This window comes from Plecotus auritus (genome assembly GCF_963455305.1).
Source record: "Plecotus auritus genome assembly, chromosome: 1".
NCBI lineage: Eukaryota > Metazoa > Chordata > Mammalia > Chiroptera > Vespertilionidae > Plecotus > Plecotus auritus.
The window spans coordinates 178,031,431-178,053,314 of NC_137770.1; the positions used below are offsets into that span (position 1 = coordinate 178,031,431).

At 38.5% G+C, this 21,884-nt stretch overlaps 1 protein-coding gene across 1 annotated transcript; it reads left to right on the plus strand.

Annotated features, from left to right (window-relative positions):
- The first annotated feature begins 1,698 nt into the window (after positions 1 to 1,698).
- Positions 1,699 to 20,675, plus strand: LOC308236911 (all-trans-retinol dehydrogenase [NAD(+)] ADH4). Its single transcript, XM_080647074.1, has 9 exons — positions 1,699 to 1,796; positions 3,382 to 3,483; positions 4,786 to 4,927; positions 6,349 to 6,436; positions 9,507 to 9,738; positions 12,871 to 13,131; positions 17,150 to 17,285; positions 17,746 to 17,884; positions 20,009 to 20,675. The coding sequence occupies exons 1-9, from the start codon at positions 1,779 to 1,781 to the stop codon at positions 20,031 to 20,033; spliced, it is 1,143 nt and encodes a 380-aa protein (XP_080503200.1). The 5' UTR covers positions 1,699 to 1,778; the 3' UTR covers positions 20,034 to 20,675.
- Positions 20,676 to 21,884: the final 1,209 nt, after the last annotated feature.

The window sequence follows — 21,884 nt, forward strand, 5'->3', positions numbered from 1 at the left end:
CACGTGCGCTGACAGTCAGTGCTGGCTCCGGTGCCTGGGAGGCACGGCTGGTGGGAGCCCTGTGCACTGACCATCAGGGCTGGCTCGGGTGCCTGGGAAGTGCGGCCGGTGGTACGAAGAAAATTTTTATTGATTTTTAGAGAGAGAAAGGGAGGGAGGGAAGCATTGATGTGAGAAAGAAACATCAATTGGTTGCCTCACACACATGGCCAGAACAGGGATAAATCCTACAACCTGGATATGTGTCCTGTTTGGGAATTGAACCCACCAACTTTTGGTCTACCAGATGACACTCCAACCAACTGAGCCACCTGGGCCAGTGCTACAAAGGAATTTCTAAGGGTGATCTTTTTAAAATGAGGCCACTAACAACTTTCAAGAAAACAGTTTTAATTAAAAGACAGAGTTGAAAATGAGGTAAGAATGTGAGAGTGAGAAAGTGGAAGCAGAGTATAACTATACTTCCAAAAAGTATAACAGAACAACTTAATTATTCTACAATGAAATATTACTTAAAGTCTGGAAGATATAGTGGAATACTATAGGACCATTAAAAAAAATGATAAAAATAAAACATGCTGACAGAAAAAGATGCTAAATACATTGTTGAGTGTTTTAAAATAATACCACAAAGTACACTTGCATGCACTAATATCAAGCCTCAAAGTATGTAAAGCAAAAAGTAAGAAAAGAACTATAAGAAATGAACAAATTTATTATAATGATTAAGCATATCTTCCAGACTTTCACTAATATTTTATTGTAGAATATTTAATAAACTTCCTAGGACACTTCATTTCCCACCAACAGCCAAGCAAGTGTGATTCCAGAGGACCTCTGGCCCACAGCACCAGTGGTCACAGCCACATAAGGTCAGATGGGGCACCAGGTAATTGCCTACCAGCATCCAGGGACTACTCTACTGAGCACAGCCAGAGACCCAGAACCATCGAGAGGTGGATGATGAGCTCACACATCCAGAGGGCCATAAGAGTAGCTCCTCAACAGTGATGAAAAGGGCTCCCCAGGTGGCAACACAGTTGAAAGGGACTGGCTTTTTACCAACAGGAATAAAAGTATTTCTATTTTAACTGTTGGCATCACCTGAATAGTGGGTACTGTTTGCATATTAGTCCTGAATTTTCCTTAAGGAAACTTTTCAATGCAATCATTGATTCATCACAAGGAAAAAAAAAAAGAAAGGAAAATAAATGATAATGAAAATAAACAGCTACAAGCAATGTGGGTGAGACAAACATAGAGTTGAGAGAAAAGACATGAAAGCATACATACACTAAGATTTCATTCATATAAAGTTTTTAAGTAAAACTATACAATACTTATAGAGGAGCATAAGTCATAAAAAATGCAAGGAAATAATTATTAGGGTGGTGAAGGGAAAGGGTGGTACAGGAAGGATTCTGGAGCAGTGAAAATGTCCTTTATAATGTTGTGTTGACACATCTGTATATGTAATAAACTTTTACCTATCAAATTATATTTTGCAATAAAAGGAAAAAACTAAACAAAAATCTCCTCCAAATAATGGCTGGGAGCAAAGGCTGTTTGCAGCTGAAATATGATAGCACAAATGACATGATGAAATATGGGCTGAGATGCATAGCAACAAAAAAGGAAAGTGATTGGAGAATAAAAGAGCAGGGATGGTATTTATTCAATGGAAGTCCAATCCAGGACACAGAGAGAGCACCCTGGACAGAAGTGGAAGAACGTCTTAAATCAGAGACGAGCTTCCAAGGCGAGTTTCCCAAAGAAAAATGGGCACCAAGGGCAAAGTAAGCAAATGTACTTGTACTGTTTCTTTGTTCAATTCTTCTTTATTTGTATATTTTTGCTAAAAAACTTCCATTTAAGCTAATCTCAGAAAGGAATCCATTTAAAGTTTATCAAAAGCACCCCCTTCATGCTAGAAATTTACTCTAAGAAAATGATTGTGGATTTGCCATAATGCTTACTACCAGGGTGTTAAATTAAATATTATTTATAATGGCTAAAAACGAGAGAGAGATTTGGTTAACTATGCTCTAACTATAAAATAGGATTTGCATTTGTTAAAAGTGGTGTTAGACAACAATATGGAAAATATTGATAGTATATTAATAAGTAGATTAAAAATATCACATACAGTAAGTTCCCATTTGGGGTTCACTCAATGGATTTACCTCATAAAATTACAGGTGGATTTTATTTCTTTTCTTCTTATTTGTATTTTGAAACTTCCCATGATTACTATATATTGCATTTGTAAATAAGATTAATGATATTTTAAAATATAATTCAAAACTACATAAAAATGATAAAAATATATGTATTCATGTTGTTAGAGACTGGGAAAATCACATCAAAAGCAGATATAGTAGCAGTAGAATGGAGAATTATAGGTTTTTTCTTTTCACTTTTTTCAATGTTATTTATATTTAAAACTAAAAATATAATGTTAAGAGGATAAATAAAAATATAATTATAGAATACTGCTTAATTGATAAAATTAACTTATAAAATATTACTTAATTTCTTTTTATACATTTTACCCAAATTCTTGCAAAGAGACCAATTTTTTATTTAATTTATATTCTACTGACAATTTTACTAATTATATAAGCCTCTCTTCTCAAACTTTTATGTGCATATGAGTCACCTAGACCTTGTTCAAATGATTCTTAATTAGGGGATTTGAGACAGGGCTTACAGCTCTGACAAGTTCCCTGGTGATATCAATAACTTCTGGCCCAAGGGAGGATCATACCATGAGTAGCAAACATGTAAAAACACATCTATATTCTAGCAATGAGGACTCAGGTAGTTCAGAGCTAATAATAAATCCTTCAGTCAACAAATACTGATTGGCCAAACCCTATAAATTTATCCTCTCTGTTACTAAAGGGGGAAAAGATCAAGGCATTATATTAAGGTAAACTTTAATGCACTTATTCTTTTCAAAAATTAAAAGGGCACCCCGGCCAGTGTGGCTCAGGTGGTTGGGTGTCATCCGTGCACAAAGGGTTGCCTGTTTGATTCCTGAAGAGGGGCCTGCGGAAGGCAGCCGATCACTCTCAGATCAATGATTCTCTCCCTTCCTCTCTCTAAAAATGAATAAACTACTCTTTTTTTAAAAAAAAAAAAAGAAAGAAAGAAAAAGTGCAATGATTATAATGTAGATCATGATTTCTTATTTTCAATAATCCCCTTTTTTATACAATAATATAATTATATAAAACATCCAGCCACAAGTTATGGTATCAACATGCTTTTTAATTTTTTCCCATAATATTCTCTTTCTGTCTCCCTTCCTCCCATCCTCCACCCCAAACTCTCCCTTCTCTCTCCACTTCTCTCACTCTGTCCGTCTCTCTCTCCCAGGTTATTAAATGCAAAGCAGCCATCGCCTGGGAAGCAAACAAGCCCCTTTGCATAGAAGAGGTTGAGGTGGCTCCCCCCAAAGCACATGAAGTTCGAATTCAGGTGAGTGGGGACTCTCCCTGGGCAGGAGACACTAACTTGGTGCAGACTTGGCTCTGTCAGGTCAAACCTGTGTGAGGTGACTGGGAAGCACTGCCATTCTCAGTGTGGGTGATTGTATCTTTAGGTTCAGATACAAACAGGCCTTATCTCCAGGAGGGGTAAATCATTAATTATTTATCAGCAGTCATTGATAAAGGGCTTAAAATTTAACTAGAGCACCTTAACATTAATCATTAACCTTAAGAATCAGATTAAGAAATTCCCGTTGGATTACATTTAGTTATGTTTTCTTTTTGTTTTCCTCTTGCCAATTATTGGAAAGTGTTATTAAAAGGAAGATAGATAATTTGGTTCAAAACAGGGGAGAGGAAAACCTGAAGAGCTGCCCTAGGGAGAGGAAAACCTGAAGAGCTGCCCTAGGCGGCACAGGGTCTTGGGTGCAGATGAAGGGAAGGCAGTGGGTGAGCAGGGAGAAGAGCCCACGCTGAGTGGACAGATCGTCATCGGCAAGTTGGGGTCATGTCTCCATTTCCCAGAGCTGGCTGCCCAGGCTGTTTTCCCTCCAACCACCACAGAAGGGCTTAGACATGAGGATGAATGGGATACCCTCATGAGCAGAACCTTGAAGAAGAATATAGAGATACAGCAGTAATTAATTTAGACAATCCTTTACTTGATCTCTCACTTTTAACTATAAAATTTTAACTTCCTCTATTTCATTTCATGTCATTTCAACAAAATTTGAACAAGGCCTAGAAACCTGTGTTCTCTCCACTCCTCTGCCTATTAGACTTTGTTTAAATTTTTCCTATTGCCTTTGATTTATCCTCTCCTGGAGACAGTAACTGCCAATTTTATCTCTTTTTATGATTTTATAATAACAGTAAAAGGCAGAAAAGTAAAGTATAAAAGGAAAAGAATACATCCTAATATATATTATTGATTTCAGAGAGAGGAAGGGAGAGGGATAGAGAAACTTCAATGATGAGAGAGAATCATGGATCACTGCCTCCTGCACGGCCCCTATTGGGGAACTCCAGCCTGCAACCAGGGCATGTGCCCTGACTGGGAGTTGACCTGATCACCTGGTTTGCAGATTGCCGCTCAACTACTGAGCCACAGTGGACAGGCTATCCTAACAGATTTTTGTTTGTTTATTTTTTTCCAAAGTGTTATTTCTTTTTTGAGCTCTAAAAGTGGTGTAGAGTCTCCTGGTAACATTAAAATTAGCCTGAAATCATCCACTTAACAACCCCAATGATATAATTACAGAAACAACTCAAGTATCTGGTTGCTTTGTAGATAATCGCCACTGCCTTGTGCCATACTGAAGCCCATATTCTCCATCCTAAATTTACGGAGGCTTTTTTCCCAGTGATCCTTGGCCATGAGGGGGCAGGTATTGTGGAAAGTGTTGGGCCAGGAGTGACCAACTGCAAACCAGGTATTTTATTTTCTCATTCCAATAAGTGGAAATGTCAGGATATTTCAGGGATAATTCCTGATAGGTTCCTGGCTTTGCATGCTATATTGATCTCTGTTTACATAAGGGACCATCTTTTCCAAAGCAAAAGTGAGAACCCAATCTATCACAGTCTAGCAATGAGACAGAATACTTGAGTCAGAATTGTCTGGTAAAATCTGGGGGATATGGTCACTTCATTTACATGAGCACTGAGAAACTGTGCTATGACGCCAAGCTACAGTTAGATTAAACTGACGCTTCCATGGACACACAAATGACAACTTACAACCTCCTCTAAATAAAGCAAAAAGCTAATTTAATATTATAAAGAATTTAAAGCATGAGGTAGCTCATTCTATAGGTAGCTTAAGTGAGAAATATTACACATATGCCAATGTTAGCCTAAGTTAGTCTTTCTGGAAGTTTGAAAGATAAAAATGACATGAAACATGACAATGACTGAAATTATTTACTGCATATTTCATAACAGATATTCCACCAAATACTGGAATAAGAGCTCTGAAATCCTCACTTGTCAGACTTCCTTCCTTTAATTAGGATGCTCCAAACCTTGAGGTATACGTATTAGTATCGTTCCATTCCAAACAAGATCATAAAAACCAGCTGCTCCTAAAAGTTTTGCATCCATGAAGGAGTCTGATCAATGTAGTCCCAGCTCTGCCACCTACTGGCTCTGTGACCTTAGCCAGTTAAGTCACTTTTCTGTGACTCAGATTTCTGTTTCCAAAGTGGACAATAAAACTACCCTTCTCAAAGGGTTGTTCTGCGAATTAGATGAGACAATATACTAGTAAGTAAGCAGTTAGAATGGTGTCTGGCACCTACTAAATGTTAATTATTATTGGACCTTGGTCATCAAAGGATAGAAGCCATTTAAAAATGAATAAAAAGTAGAAAATATGGAACTTGAATTCTTAATATTAGTTTTCTGCTTTATTTGGAGTAAAACAAATAGTGAAACACAATGACTGTGTGACGTTGACTCTCTGTATCTAACCTATCACTGTCCACCTCTCCTTTTATATGAGGATGTCCTATTCCTCATATAAAATGTAATAAATAATAGTCATGATGGAGAGAGCCACAAGAAGCAGAGTCTCAGGTAGGACTCTTCACCTGATGGTATCAATACAGACTTGTTGCTTGACTGCCCAGCAGGGAAAAATGAAAAAGTATAGGTAATACACGGGGAAGTCAGCAATTTTATAGAGTAATAAAAAGTTTTGCCACCTATACTCTGCTGAACATGAAATGTATACCATAAAAAATGGTGTTTTCCACTGATTCATCTGGTAGAAATTATTTATAGGTAACATTTACAAGTAACATTTATAGGTAACATTTACAAGTAACATCCAACATATGGCCTTTCTTTCTAGGTGACAAAGTGATTCCTCTCTACATGCCTCAATGTAAAAAATGCAAGTTCTGTCTAAGTCCACTCACAAATTTCTGTGCAAAACTCAGGTAAGCTCTACACACTATTAGTGAGAGTAGAAATTGGTACCAATGTTTTGGGCAGTACATTGGCAAAACCTAAATGAAGTTGAAGACGTGCATATTTCTACCCAACAATTCCACTCAGATGTGTACAAGGAACTGTTGCAAAATCACCCAGGGAGACATGTGCTAGAATGTTCAATGCAACATTGTTTATAATAGCAAACTATTCAAAAGAGCATGAATGTCCTTCAATAAGAGAATAGATTAACACAGCGATTTTCAACCTTTTTCATCTCATGGCACACATAAACTAATAACTAAAATTCTGTGGCACACCAAAATTATATATTTGTGCCGACCTGACAGAAAATGTATAGGTATACTTTTCGGGGGGGCAGGGAACATATGTAATACTTTCAATAATAAAGAATTATTATATTATAAATATACGTATATATAATTTTGATTCAGTCAACCAGTCAGCTACTGTTGTGCTGGCTGTTGCCATTGTTTTTATTCAACAGTCTAAGGGAAAAAAGGTCAGTGCCCCTGACTAGTCAGGTGTTGCAGGTTTTAAAAATTCTTGCAGTACACCAGTGTACCACAGCATAATGGTTTAAAATCACTGGGTTAACAAATTGCTATGTAATAACAGAATACTATTTAACTACAAAAATGGCTAAACTTGATCTATATGTGTCAGCTTAGAATACAGTATTCCCCCTTATCTACAGTTTCACTTTCCAAGGTTTCAGTTTCCCATGGTAAACTGTGATCTGAAAATATTAAATGGAAGATTCCAGAAATAAACAATTCATAGTTTGAAACTGCATGCCATTCTCAGTAGTGGGATTTCATCCCACCCCATCCCATCTCTAAAGTGAATCATCCCTTTGTCCAACTTATATGCCCCCAGCTCATTAGCCACTTAGTAATCATTTTGGTTATTAGATCCACTACCATAAGATCTCTGTGCCTCTGTTCAGGTAACCCTTATTTTACTTAATAATGGCCCCAAAGTGTAACAGTAGTAATGCTGGTGATTCCGATATGCCAAAGGGATTTGGTGAAGTACTTCCTTTAACTGAAAAGGTATGATGTATATTTGGGGGTGAAAGCTACATATATAGGGTTTTGGTACTATCCAAGGTTTCAGGCGTCCACTGGAGGTCTTGGAACATATCCCATGGTGATAAGCAGGGAGGACCACTGTGATCTCACACAAATAATGTTAAGAGAACGAAGCAGTTGCTGCCCTAACTGGTTTGGCTCAGTGGATAGAGCATTGGCCTGCAGACTGAAGGGTCCCGGGTTCGATTCCGGTCAATTGCATGTACCTTGGTTGCGGGCACATACCCAGTAGGGAGTGTGCAGGAGGCAGCTGATCAATGTTTCTCTCTCACTGATGTTTCTAACTCTCTATCCTTCTCCCTTTCTCTCTGTAAAAAATTAATAAAATATATATATTTTTTTAAAAAGCAAGTTGCTGACAGATATATTTAGCAAGGCGTCACACACAAAAACAATATCATATATTGTTTATGGTTACATGTATATTAGTAAAGGTATAAATACATCACTGGAATGATAAATGCCAGATTCAGAATAGTAGCTACCACTACGGAAGAGGAGAGAGGAATGCAATGAGGCACGGTAAAGTAATTTATTCCAAGGCCACGTAGGTATGTCTTAGGACTAAATTTTGAATCTAAGCCATTAGCTGCAGGGTCCAAAAATTTTAATCACTTTATTCTTTACTTTCCTGAGACTATAGAAAGGTTTATTTGTCCTTAATGCTAACTGACACTAACTATGGTACTACTCTTACATCTATTACTGTGCCTCAATTTCCTCATCTGTGAGATGGGAATAGTAATACTGCCTGTTTCACAGGGTTGTTGCAGATGTTCAAAGAATTAATAGACCCTTTTTCAAACCTTTAATGAAATAACAAATTCAGACAATGACCATCAATCCTTTCTGATATCACAAAAAGACAGATAAGGTATGTGCTCTAGATGAAAACACACACCACCTTTGAAGTACTCCTACAAAAATTTAAAACCCAAATCAGATCAAGTATTCAGATAAAAGAAACTAGAGGAAATTTGGGGATGGAAAAACATGTTAAACCAGATTACAGCAACGTAATCAGAAAAATCCAGAATGAGGAAAATCAAACTACAAGAAAAAAAAATAAAAAACAAGGGAGGAGGTGAGAATCTGTCATTTAAAAGGGATATAAGAAACATATCAACTAGATGCCATGCGTGGAGTTATAACAATCTTTATCTTTTAGAGATACATGCTGAAATATTTACAATGAAATAGTGATGTTTGGGATTTCTTCAAGGTAGTCCACAATGGGGAGAGGGTAGGTGGTGGTGTTGATGGATGGAGGTGGGTAATAGATGACACTAGATCAACCATGACTTGCTAATTGCTGAAGCTGGGAGATGCTTACATGGAGGATCATTCTGCTATTCTTTCTACTTTTATATTTGTTTGAATTTTTCATAATAATTTTTTTAAAGAATCAATACATAGTGCTCACTTGAGCAGCACATATACTAAAACTGGAACAATACAGAGAAAATTAGCATGGCCCCTGCGCAAGAATGACACACAAATTCGTGAGGCATTCCATATTTTTAAAAATGTGTTTAAATAAATAAAAAAAGAATCAATACACGTACAGCTCTTAAGAGAGTTTCTGGCACAAGAAAAAGTATCCAATAAAGAGTTTATTGTTATATCATTATTATATTTAGATGACTCCTATTATGTCTATTTTATTTTACACTATATTACAGATGTTATTTATATAATAGTTTATATATTATTTATATTATATATTTACTATATATTATAGTATATTATGTATAATAAATATATAAAATTATGTGTTACTTATATGATATATAAATACAAAATTTATTTTATATTTAAGCAAAAAGTCCCAAGTCACTTTCTCAATTTCTTTATATCATAAAAGTGTGTCATAACTAATACATAATACCTAACTTTTATTTCAGGGGAGTAATCAGAGATACATTTACTTTCTCTTTTTTGTATCTTTCTTAAAATTCTCTAGTCAATCCAAAAGTCCTCTTGTTCAGCAAGAACTAATGGAAGACAAAACCAGCAGGTTTACCTGCAAAGGAAAACCAATTTACCATTTCATGGGGATCAGTACCTTCTCTCAGTACACCGTCGTATCAGATACTAATCTTGCCAAAATAGATGATGATGCAAATTTAGAGAGAGTCTGTCTGCTTGGATGTGGATTTTCAACTGGCTATGGAGCTGCAATCAACACTGCCAAGGTAAAATGGTTAATCACCAGGTTCTAAAAAACAGAAGTTATTAGGAAACAGCTAGAATTATCTTCAAACCCTAGCTCTGTATTTATCATCTCTGTGATTTTAGGCAAGTATTTAACCTTTTTACTTCTACTTCTGTATAATAATATACTGTATATTACGAATTACTGTGGGAAAACTAAATCGTATTGCATATATAAGACATCTGGCCCAGTGGGTGGCATATAGTTGGCACCCAATTCATGTCAATTTCTTTTCCTATACTAGTATGTTATAGGTCATCCTTAATTTAAATACAGCCTGCTTAAATATGTCTCCTAAATATGAATCCTCATCCTGGGACAGCAGACTCAGTCAAGAGACAATAGAAACTGCAGAGACCCCACCCACCTCCACATGGCCACGCCTACTTTCTCCCTGATGCACACAGAGATGCTACTCTTGGCCTCCCTCTGAAACATCACTTATTCATTCATTCACTCACTCATTCATAAAAATTAAAAGTTGTATGGGAAGCCAAACTATAATATGCAGGCTCCTAGAGGAGAAAGGTGGTAGTTGAGTGGAGTTAACAGCCCAGGTGACCTTGGCAGTCAAGGCATATTCTCCTATAGATGGCATTGGATTCTCAGGGAGAAATTATTGCTCTTTGGGCTACACATATCCCCTTTTCTGGACTCCATGCAGACTCTCACCTTCTACTACTGTAATCTTTCTTCAGGAATATTAACACTAGAGATTCAGCTACAGTTTACTTTTAAGTGTAGTCAAAGTTGATCTAAATTCCCAGGACATGTTCTTCCCGATGTTGAGGAACAACTAAACCTCCTCAGGAGATGCTCAAAGAAGGAAAATAACTCAGAGGATCAAGTAAAGGGACATGAAATATCAGTATTTCTAGATAAGAGGCGAGACCCTTACTAAAGCTTAATTTACTTCTGGGAAGAAAAGTGATGCAACTGCTCTGTATAATTATTGGGGATCTTCCACAGCATAGCCAGAACCCTGATTTGTTTTAATGTGCTTGTATCATTTACAGCCAGATTAATTACATTTCATTGATATCTTTGGAAGTATGAAAATGCCCTGTAACAGTGTTGCCTGCAGATAGAAAATCAAATGGGGAGAGGGTATTTTATTTTAAATTTAATTTATTGGTATTTTACAGAGAGGAAGGGAGAGAGATAGAGTTAGAAACATCAATGAGAGAGAAATAGAAAGTTAGAAACATCAATAGGCTGCCTCCTGCACACTCCCCACTGGGGATGTGCCCACAACCAAGGTGCATGCCCTTGACCGGAATCGAACCCGGGACCCTTCAGTCTGCAGGCCAACGCTCTATCCACCGAGCCAAACCGGCTAGGGTGGGGAGAGGATTTTTATAGTGACCGCCCCAGTACTGCAATCAAAAGTACCTTTACTCTCAGGGGTCTGCTTATATAACACAATCAGTGCAGTGTATTCAATTCATACACTGTTGTGAGCTGGCCTGAGAATCCAACTACTGAGTACAACATTGTGCAATGGGGAAAATGCTTTTCTACTCTCCGTGAGACTTAGAGGAGAGCTTTTTAACACAGTCTCTGGAGGAATATACTTGGAAATAAACTAAACATATGCCACAATATTATTGTAAATAGTACAGACTGTAAATAAAACAATATTCTGAATATTACAAATACATTTTTATTTCCCCTGAATAGCAAAAGCTATTATATACATAACCAATATCATGCATAAAGTGAGAGATGCCACTTCTCTTAGTAATTTTGTTTCCAATACATCTCATAGGCAGATTTTCTTCTTTCCCTTTTGTTTATGCTTTAATTTTAAAAGTTTCCCATCATCATGAGAAAATAGTAATAGTAAGCATCTCTCTGTGCAGGTTCTTTGGGGGATTTTTTGCCACTATCTCACTCTATAGAGTAACATATTCCAGTTGGCACTACCTTCTGATTAAAGAATCACAAAATATTTTGTGGCCCTAGATGGTTTGGCTCAGTGGATAGAGCGTCAGCCTGTGGACCAAAGATTGTGGGCTCAATCTCCGGTGGGGGGCATACAGGAGGCAGCCAATCAATGACTTTTTCTCATCATTGATGTTTCTATCTCTCTCTCCCTCTCCCTTCCTCTCTGAAATCAATAAAATTATTAAAAATATATATATATTTTGTGGGGAGAGTGTTAAGTCAGGCCAAAAACATAGGTTATACTTTCATTAAATGAAATAAGGTGAAAAGTACAGCAGGTTGAAGGAACAGCATGAACTAAGACATGAGGAAAAGAAAGTGAGACAGTTTGTTGTGGCCATAGTAGTGAGAATATCATGGAGATGAAATCAGAAGGCAACAGAGGTCAGATAATAAAAATCCTCCAATGCCATGCAAGGAACTTTGGATCTCATTCCATTTAAATGATTTAATAATTAGGATGACTGAGTTAACTCACATTTAGAGAAATATTAGTGGTCATCAAAACTGTAACATTAACACAACCAAATAAGGCCTATTAGAAATATAGACATCAAATTACTTGTGATCTATTTAAAAGGGCAAACAATAAGCCCTTTACAGTGTGTGAGCTTTCAGATTTTGTTCTGATACCACTAAAGGGGAAATGAAAACAAGGAAATGATTTCCACTTCGGCTTGTTCCTTATAAACTGATGATCCTAATGGCTCTCAAATGATTCTCCAAGTTAGTCAGTGATTCATTCATTTTTACATTGGTGAATTTCCCCAAGTGGCTAAATCCCTTAGTCTTATGACAGGCAGTCCTTCGTATGTTCCTGCCCATACCTCACTCTGTACCTTTAAAAGGGGGTGGGGGTTGAGTGGAGGGATGGCCGGTTGGCTGGCATGGCTCAGTGGTTGAGCTTGGACTTATAAACCAGTAGGTCACAGTTCGCTTCTGGTCAAGGCATTTGTCTGGGTTGCAGGCTCGATCCCCAGTGTGGAGCATGCAGAAAGCAGACAATCAGTGATTCTCTCTCATCATTAATGTTTCTATCTCTCTCTCCCACGCCCTTCCTCTCTGAAATCAATAAAAATATATTTTAAAATAATAATAATAAAAATAAATAAAAAGGGGGGGAGGGCAGCTGCTTTAAGTTAATTTACGATTTTCCTGCCTGCAGGTTACCCCAGGTTCTACTTGTGCCATCTTTGGCCTGGGAGGTGTCGGCCTTTCTGCTTTAATCGGTTGTAAAGTAGCAGGAGCTTCCAGAATCATAGCTGTTGATATCAACAGTGAGAAGTTTGCAAAGGCCAAAGCCCTTGGAGCCACTGACTGCCTCAATCCTAGAGACCTACAAAAACCCGTCCAGGAGGTCATCATTGAAATGACCGGTGGGGGTGTGGATTTTGCACTTGACTGTGCAGGTGGATCTGAAGCCATGGTATGTATGTTTTTTATAATAGTACATAATAAGTAATATTTATTAACATTAATAAACATTGACGGTATATATATATATATATATATAAATATATTTATTCACTTCATAGTCAATATTGACATATTTGTATATATAAATTATCTACACTAATAAAAGAGTAAGATGCAAATTGACTGTACCGTCACAATGCCCACCAGCCAATCAGGAGTGAGTATGCAAATTAACCCAACAAAGGTGGTGGGTTAATTTGCATATGCAGGCACCAAGCGGCCGGGGGCAGGGTGGGATGCTTGCGACATCACCATGGCGATGATGCAGGCGTTCTACACCGCCCCAGCCGCTCCGGGCCTCAAGCAGTGTGGGAAGGCAGAAAGGTGGCTCCAGGCCAGAGCAAAGGCAGTACCAGCATCCAGGGGAAGGAAGGCCCATTCTTGCATGAATATTTGTGCATTGGGCCTCTAGTGTTTATATAATAAGCAATACTTATTAATAATATATTGGATATTATGTAGTGTGTTATAATTGATATTTAATCTATTAATAAATATTAGATTTATTATGTTATTATTATTTGTTTATTCTTCCACATGAAATTGAGAAAACTTAGAAGTGAAAATTTTTAAGGAATTGTGCCTGCAATAAGTGAGCAAAACAATGAGAACAGGAAAGGCAGACTTAAAGGAGGAGTAAGAGAATGTGGCTGGTGTCACCCTAACAGCCTGAGGTACCCACTCCCATCAAAAGCAGAGCAGAAAGAGGCCAGCAACCTACATACACTCTAGTTCTGTCTGCCAGCCCTCAAAATTCGGCTGCAAAATTAGGTCCAAAGTACATATTTACATTTTTAATATATTAAATGCACACATGCTGCCAAATTAAAAGTATATATTTTCTTCACAAACACTACAATTTTGTATCATTCAAATTTGTTTCCTCTCCTCTCAGGTCGGGCTCCCTGATTTGCAGGGCCTGAGGAGCTACCTCTGTCTATCCTATTCTCCTTAGAGTGAGCAGAGCCACCTGCACACTGTGGCAACAGATGGACAAGTTGGCTTGCCAGAGTGCCCAGGATCTTGTTACACCTTCACTCAGCCTGGCTCCTAACACCCTCCTCTAGGGAAGGTATCATAATAAAAGTCTATGCCTCCACCAGGAGCTGGCTTTGCAGGTTCTTCTCCCTGCTTCTCCCCTGACTGGTGAGTTCCCCAGAAGAGGGGAAACCAGCAAGAGCTGCTGAGAGGAGCAGGCCGCCCTCCCAGAATAGTTTCATTGTACTAACAGAACTGTTTGAAAGAGGATCTGTTAGGTAAATGTTAGCTCTTCCTGTAAATTCATGCATTAACAGCTCCTTGTCTTGCACTGCTCTGCTGTGTCAGGCCCTGCTTTTTAATTGTCCTTGGCACTTGCAGCTTGCAATGTGCCACATCCATTCCTACTCTTTCCAAAGCTCAAATTTTTTACAAACATTGAAATTCAGCCTATTTACCTTATTTCCAGAGTACAGATATTCTCAATACTCGCTACTTTATAAGTGTCTGGGAGTTGTTTGTTAGTACCAGTGAATGACCACACCTTAGTAAGGGGTGGGCAAACTTTTTGACTCGAGGGCCACAATGGGTTCTTAAACTGGACCGGAGGGCCGGAACAAAAGCATGGATGGAGTGTTTGTGTGAACTAATATAAATTCAAAGTAAAGGAGTGGAGGGGAGAGCAAGAGAACCGGATAGAACAGCCGGATCCAGCCCGCGGGCCGTAGTTTGCCCACGGCTGCCTTAGACATTCTCATGAGTTGGAGGCCCAGGTACCAATATATTTTCAAGTTTCTCAAGCTGAGAACCATTGTCATGAAACTTGGCAGGTTCTTTTATTAACTGATTATACCAAGAAATTCATTTTAAATTATGGAATAAAATTACACTAGAGAGCCCAAATTTTAAAAGATATCATTTATTTAATCGCAAAAAAGATGAGCTAGCTACCTATCCTTTCACCAAAAGTTTCTATAACTGGGGAAAGTTCAATTTCTGAGTTGTAGAGATTTCAGTAAAGGCTATGAACTAGATTTCAATGACTTCTCATGTTCTTAAGCAGCCAACAGAACAGAACAATTAGAAAGTTGCAATGATTGACAATTTATAAGATTTTGAGAATTCAAAATAATTCTGATCAAAAGTTATCAGAGGATACAAAATAAAACCCTCATTTTGCATATAATGCCCATTGAACTAAGTCATCATTTTAGAAGTTAATTCTTTGCTTGGAGCAAACTTCAGAAATGTAGAAAAAGCAATAGGAAAAACATTTTTTTAGAAAACAGAAATCAATGTAAGCAGCTACCTTAAGGTAACCAGTAGTACCTAGTGTTCTTTTCCCCTCAACATGAATCTATGTCATATATATAAACAAAAATGGTTTTACCATATAAAAATTGTAAAAAGGAGAAAAGTTTCTATTCAGAAATGTTACAAATTCTCAAAACAATAAATAAGCACATAATCAAATGAAAATTTCAAAACATATTCTTACGGTTATAGATGGTTGTATCTTCTGTCACTTGTAAGACACAGAGAGAGAGAGAGAAGATGGAGAGAATTTACTGTTCTTCAAATTCCTTCTTTCATATAATGATCAGGGATGAAAAAGAACTGTACTTCCTATTGGAACTGCCCCAACAGATCAGAATCAAGTTGCCCCCTGACTATAGCAAGAGATATGACACAAAGTTTACATTTCTCTTCTATAATACTAGTCTCAAAACATTTTAACTGTTTCTCTAGTTACCATTGGGCGTCTAAGTGGAATGACCATCCACAGTTTATGTCTTTCCGAAACTTTCTTAAACTTTTCATTTACATTTTCAATCCTTGGGAATTTTATCCTCCTCTCAAACTTGCAGTAGGCTAAGATAACAATGTTCTCTCTTTCTCTCATGCAAAGATCAGTGCAACTCCTCCAAGCCACTGTTTTCCATGTTGTGAGTCACCGTAAAGGAAGTTCAAATTTGTGGCTTCACAGTCTCAACATGAGGTCCTCTTGGTTGTTACAGCGGAAAAGGGACAGCTGGCAGGTTGCACACTGGCTTTTCTGTTTAGGCCAAGAAATGACACTTCACTTCTACCCAAAGCCCATTGGCCAGAACTGGTCACACAAGTCCACCTAACTGCAGAGAGCTTTAAAAAGTGTAGGGAAGCAGATGAAATGTTTCATGAGTAGCAGCCAGTGTCATTTTAACTATTTTTCCCTCTATTTTAAATGGCTTTTCTTTTCATTTATCCTACATTAAGATCCACTAACTTTACAGTATGTACCTTATCCCAGACTCTAGTGAATAATCACCCTCTCCTTACGACTTCAAAGATTTTTATTCTATGCCCCCGAAATTGCAAACTTTTTACAATACACCTTTGGTAAATAGTCAAAAGTGTGTTCATTTGAGTTTAGAATATCTTCTATAGACCATTCTTAATTTCATGGGTGTGTATTTTTCTTAGTATACAATGATATATGTTATAGATTCAGTATAATTATAATGCTAAACAAGATGAAATGATATATTCTGTTTCTTTCTAATATCCTTTTTTATTTTTTAATGTATTTGTAGTGATTTCAGAGAAGAAGAGAGCAGGAGAGAGAGATAGAAACATCAATGATGAGAGAGAGAATCATTGATCAGCTGCCTCCTGCACACACCCCCATTGGGGATCAAGCCTGCAACTTGGGCATGTGCCCTGACTGGAAATCGAACCCTGACCTCCTGGTTCATAAGTTGATGCTCAACCACTGAGCCATGCAAGCTGGGCCTAATATCATTTTTCAAAAAGCTCAACATTTTATTGAATGTTCTATCTGAAGCAAAGCCTCAATTGTCAATCTACAACACTATGACCTCATGAGCTTGACTCCCTTTATTTCATATGCAGAGTGTATAAATTTTTTCTGAAACACAGTACATATGCACACTGATGACATGGTCTACCTTTCTACTTACTCAGCTGGTCTTTTTTGTTTAACCTTCCAGAAAGCAGCCCTGGACTGCACAACAGTAGGTTGGGGATCGTGTACTCTCATTGGAGTAGCCATTGGTGACAAAGGATTGACTATTTCTCCAATTGAGCTAATAATGGGCCGTACTATCAATGGAACATCATTTGGTGGTCAGTTGTGTGTTTTTTCTGATAATTTTCTCCATAATAGTACTCAAATTGAAATGAAAATAATTTGTTTAAATACTGAGTGCCTAGAATACATCTAAAAACTACAGGAAAGATATTCTATTAATTACTTGAAAGTAAAGTTTGTATAGTAGGAATACTACAACTTGCAAACAGAAGTTCAATTTGCATTAAAATAAACCAACAGAAAGAAACAAAAGTCAAAGTTGGACCAAACAGAGATAATTTCTTATGCAGAAATAAAAAATAATCTTGAATTTTTCCTATGAAGAAAAATTTTAAGATAGATAAAAGTATAGAAAAAATAAATATGAGTGGGAGTTTAATCTATTTGGAGGAAGCCAATCTGACCAAATAATTTCATTCATTCAACAAACAATCATTAATCTACTTGTTCATGTCAAGTACCACATCTTTATTAGGACTGTTGATCAAATTACAGGTTACAAAGGTAGAGATTCAATCCCAAAGCTGGTTACTGATTACAAGAATAAGAAATTCAACCTGGATGCACTGGTGACGCATACCCTGCCTTTTGACAAAATCAATGAGGCATTTGACCTAATGCACCAAGGAAAAAGGTAAATTACCAAACAGATGGGTAAGTGGTTTGACAAACCTTTATGATGACTCTATTTTTCTTTGGTATTTAAAAGTAATCAGTTTCTTTTCCTGACATTTTTCACATCATCAGACATACTAGAGGTATTTAAAAGATGAAATAGTGGCCATTTGGGGGGAGGGGGGCGAGAAACCAACATTACCTGGTTCCTACTCTGTTTCCATAATGTACACTGCCATACACTGTTCCAACATAGAGGGTGGCATAAATTGACATATTTTCTTTCACAGACAATCATTAACTTAGTTGGGGCTGCTCCCTAGAAAGAGAGGTTTCTGTACTATAACATCAGGTCCCTCTGGTAAAACATAGCCTGGCTCTGGAATCATTATGTTTGACAGAGTGCACCCTGAGGCCCTTCTTTATCAGAATCAGGTGAAAACCATAGAGATGTGAGCAGTGAGTGGCAGGTATCAGATACTTAAAGGATGTCCCAACTCTCTCATTCTCTTGCTTTGTCAGAGGTCTCCTATAAGAGACATCCGACCTACAATTTTAGCTGTAGTGAGCTCCCTTGCCATGCACCCTGAGAGCTGATTTATGGAAATGTCCCAACTGGGGGATCCCTAGCAATTGGGAGTGGATAAGACTGGGATCAATGATTTTTGTTAAAATGATCAAGCATAGCCCTGATCAATAGCAACAAAGGGCAAGACACCAGGAACAATGTTGCACAGAGGACACGCAGGACAAAAGAGCAAAGAAAAGAGAAGACATTACAAAAGGAGGGGGAGGGGGAGAAAAAACCTGAATTTAAATGACAGGAGTTTGAAGCAGAGAAGCAATGTCACTAAAGAAGAAAACAGGTCCATGGTGTGAGGACACAGGATACTTCACAGGATAGAAACCTGAGAGAAGGTCCCTAGTGACTGACATGAACTCCCTAATTTGAAACATGTTAGCTACAACATATCAAAAAGATATTCAATAAAAATAAAAGAGATAAACATTATTTTTAAGCTATGCTAAGTAACTTAGTGTAAAAGCCCTGAAATATCTTCCACAATGTCTAAATCCCTGTATTCCTCAAATGAGGAATTGGTTGGGTTTGGGGCCTTGGAACCTGGTGCTCATAACTCCCCCACCACTACCCATTTGTCCCTGGGTTCTCAGTCATAGAATATACCCAACCAGGAATTCTAAGTGGCAGCCAAATGCAAAATGTTGCATGGCTTTAGTATTAACTGGTCAAGTCTTCCATATTTTAAAAACAGGCCTGGTAGTCACTGGTAGAATGGAGGCCTACGGGAAACACTTACATGAGACCTCCTACTCTCCCTCTGGCCCACTGAGAAGACCACCTGACTGCCCACACAGATGGAAAGGTGGCAACAGAGAAGGCAGGGGATGGGCCTTCCCAGGTGTGCTTACCACATGGGTACAGGAAACACAATGGAGGACAGGCCCTCTTGGCATGCCAACTGCATAGAAGCAAGGAAGTGGGGAAGAGGAGCTGGGATACAATATCAATTGGCCTGTTAAGGTGCAGTGACCCTGACACATGGTGAGGAAAGGACACAGAGCCTCTCCCCCCACAGAGAGGTGGCTCTTCCAGTCCCTGAGTGAAGAAAGCATTTATGCATGGCAGCCCACAGCTCCAGCAGTAAGATCCAAGATAAGGAATTCTCTCTCCTTAAGGCTTACCCCCCATCTTGCTAGTACATGTTGAAGGACTTATTCAAGAATTGGAATATTTTGATTCTCAGAAAGTAGCATCCCAACACACCAACCACCTCCTTTTGATGCCCAATTTGCCCTCGGCTACAGGATTATTCCAAGACAAAAGGTCACAACAACATGGCATGCTCTACTTCTCTACAGTACCACTAGGCAGCCAAGTCCTCAGCCAAGACAAGTGAGGTCCTCAATTCTCTCCCAGCTTATTGGCATCATATATAACGTTTCATTTAGGGCCAGGAATAAAGGAGGATAACAAGATAAAGGAAATTAGATTTACCAAATTGTGTGTCTATAAAGAAAGATTAAGTCAAGTCCTGAAATGAGTAAAACAAAAATTATTTGTGAGTTTTAGATAAATTTATCATGAATATTGTACTGATTTTTTTAATGTAATTATTAACAGCATTCGAACAGTCCTGACCTTCTGAAGAAACCAGGAACAATTTGGAAGACTATCTGCCTGAATCTGAACCTGATAATCTGGTTAATTTATAATCTGATATGATGAACCAAAGATCACCATGAATTTATAGTTAACATCTCAACATCAAATAGCTATAAAGATTATAGCATTTTTAGTAAAATACAGTAATAGTTCCTGTGTTAAATAACTATGATAACTGATTTGTTTGTTAATAAAATTGTTTAAAATTAGTCCTGGAGAAATGGTAATAAAGGATAAAGGGATAGTAAGAAAACTAGATTAGCTACACATTCACAATATTTTAGGTTGGATGATATATATATGGGGTCTCAGTACACTGTTCTACTTTTGAATATGTTTCACGTTTTCCATAATAAAAAATTTTACTAGAAAAAAAATCACATGTATATATACAAAAGGTACATATATCTTTAAAATATATATCACATATATGTAATGCTATTATGTAATTTCAGAGTTCCAATAAACTACGAGCTACTCTTCTTTAATAAACTGCTAAATAATTTCCTTCTTAACATCTGTTCATTTATTTGTATTAGCCCCACTTTACCTCTGTGAATTATAATCACAAGTAGTAGGATATTAGAAGCTATATAAATAAATAATATGATATTGAGTATTTTTTAAAAGTAAAAACAATCTCTCAAATTTCCATCTTTATTAGATAATTTTTTTTTCATCTTTAATAATTATTACATCTCTAGAGGCCCATCTGTGCACTGGTGGGGTCCCTTGGGTTGGCCTGCGGGGATTGGGCCAAAACCAGCTCTCCAACATCTCCCGAGGGATCCCAAATTTCGAGAGGGTGCAGGCCAGGCCAAGGGACCCCACTGGTGCACATATCTGTGTACCGGGCCTCTAGTATGCATATAAGATCTTTGGTTAATCTCTTCCCACCCTCCCCCCTCCCCCCTTCCCTCTGAGATTCATCAGTCTGTTCTATATTTCCATGTCTGTGGTTTCCCCCCCTGCGTTGAGCATCTGCCCCCTGGTGGTCAGTATGCATCATAGCTAACAGCCGTTTGGCCAGTCGGCTGGTCATTTAGGCTTTCATATATCTACTAGAGGCCCGGTGCACAAAATATGTGCACGGTGGGGGAAGGGAGGGCCCTTAGCCCGGCCTGCACCCTCTCCAATCCAGGACCCCTCAGGGGATGTCTGACTGCAGGATCAGGCCTAAACCAGCAGTCGGACATCCCTCTCGCAATCCAGGACTGCTGGCTCCTAACTGCTCACCTGCCTGCCTGATCACCCCTAACTGCCTCTACCTGCCAGCCTGATGCCTCTAACTGCTCCCCTGCCGACCTGATCACTAACCACCTCTGCCTGCCTGCCTGGTCGCCCCTAACTGCCCCGCACCTGCCTGATCGCCCCCTAACTGTCCTCCCCTACCAACCTGATCACCCCTAACTGCCCCCCCAATTACCCCCTAACTGCCCCTCCCACCAGCCCGATTGCCCCCTAACTGCCCCACCCACTGGCCTGATCACCCCCTAACTGCCCCCCCCCCGCCGACCTGGTCACCCCCTAACTGCCCCCCACCACTGGCCTGATCGCCCCTTAACTACCCCCCCCACCAGCCTGATCACCCCCAACTGCTCTCCCCTGCTGGCCTGATCGCCCCTAACTGCCTCTGCCTTGGCCTGCCACCATGGCTTTGTCCGGAAGGACGTCCGGAAGATGTCCGGTCTCTCTGGTCTAATTAGCATATTAACCTTTTATTAGTATAGATTATTAGTATAGATATATATATAAAAGGCTAATATGCTAAGTGTCCCTCCTACCATCCAACCGGTCACTATGATGCGCACTGACCAGCAGGGGGAAGACGCTT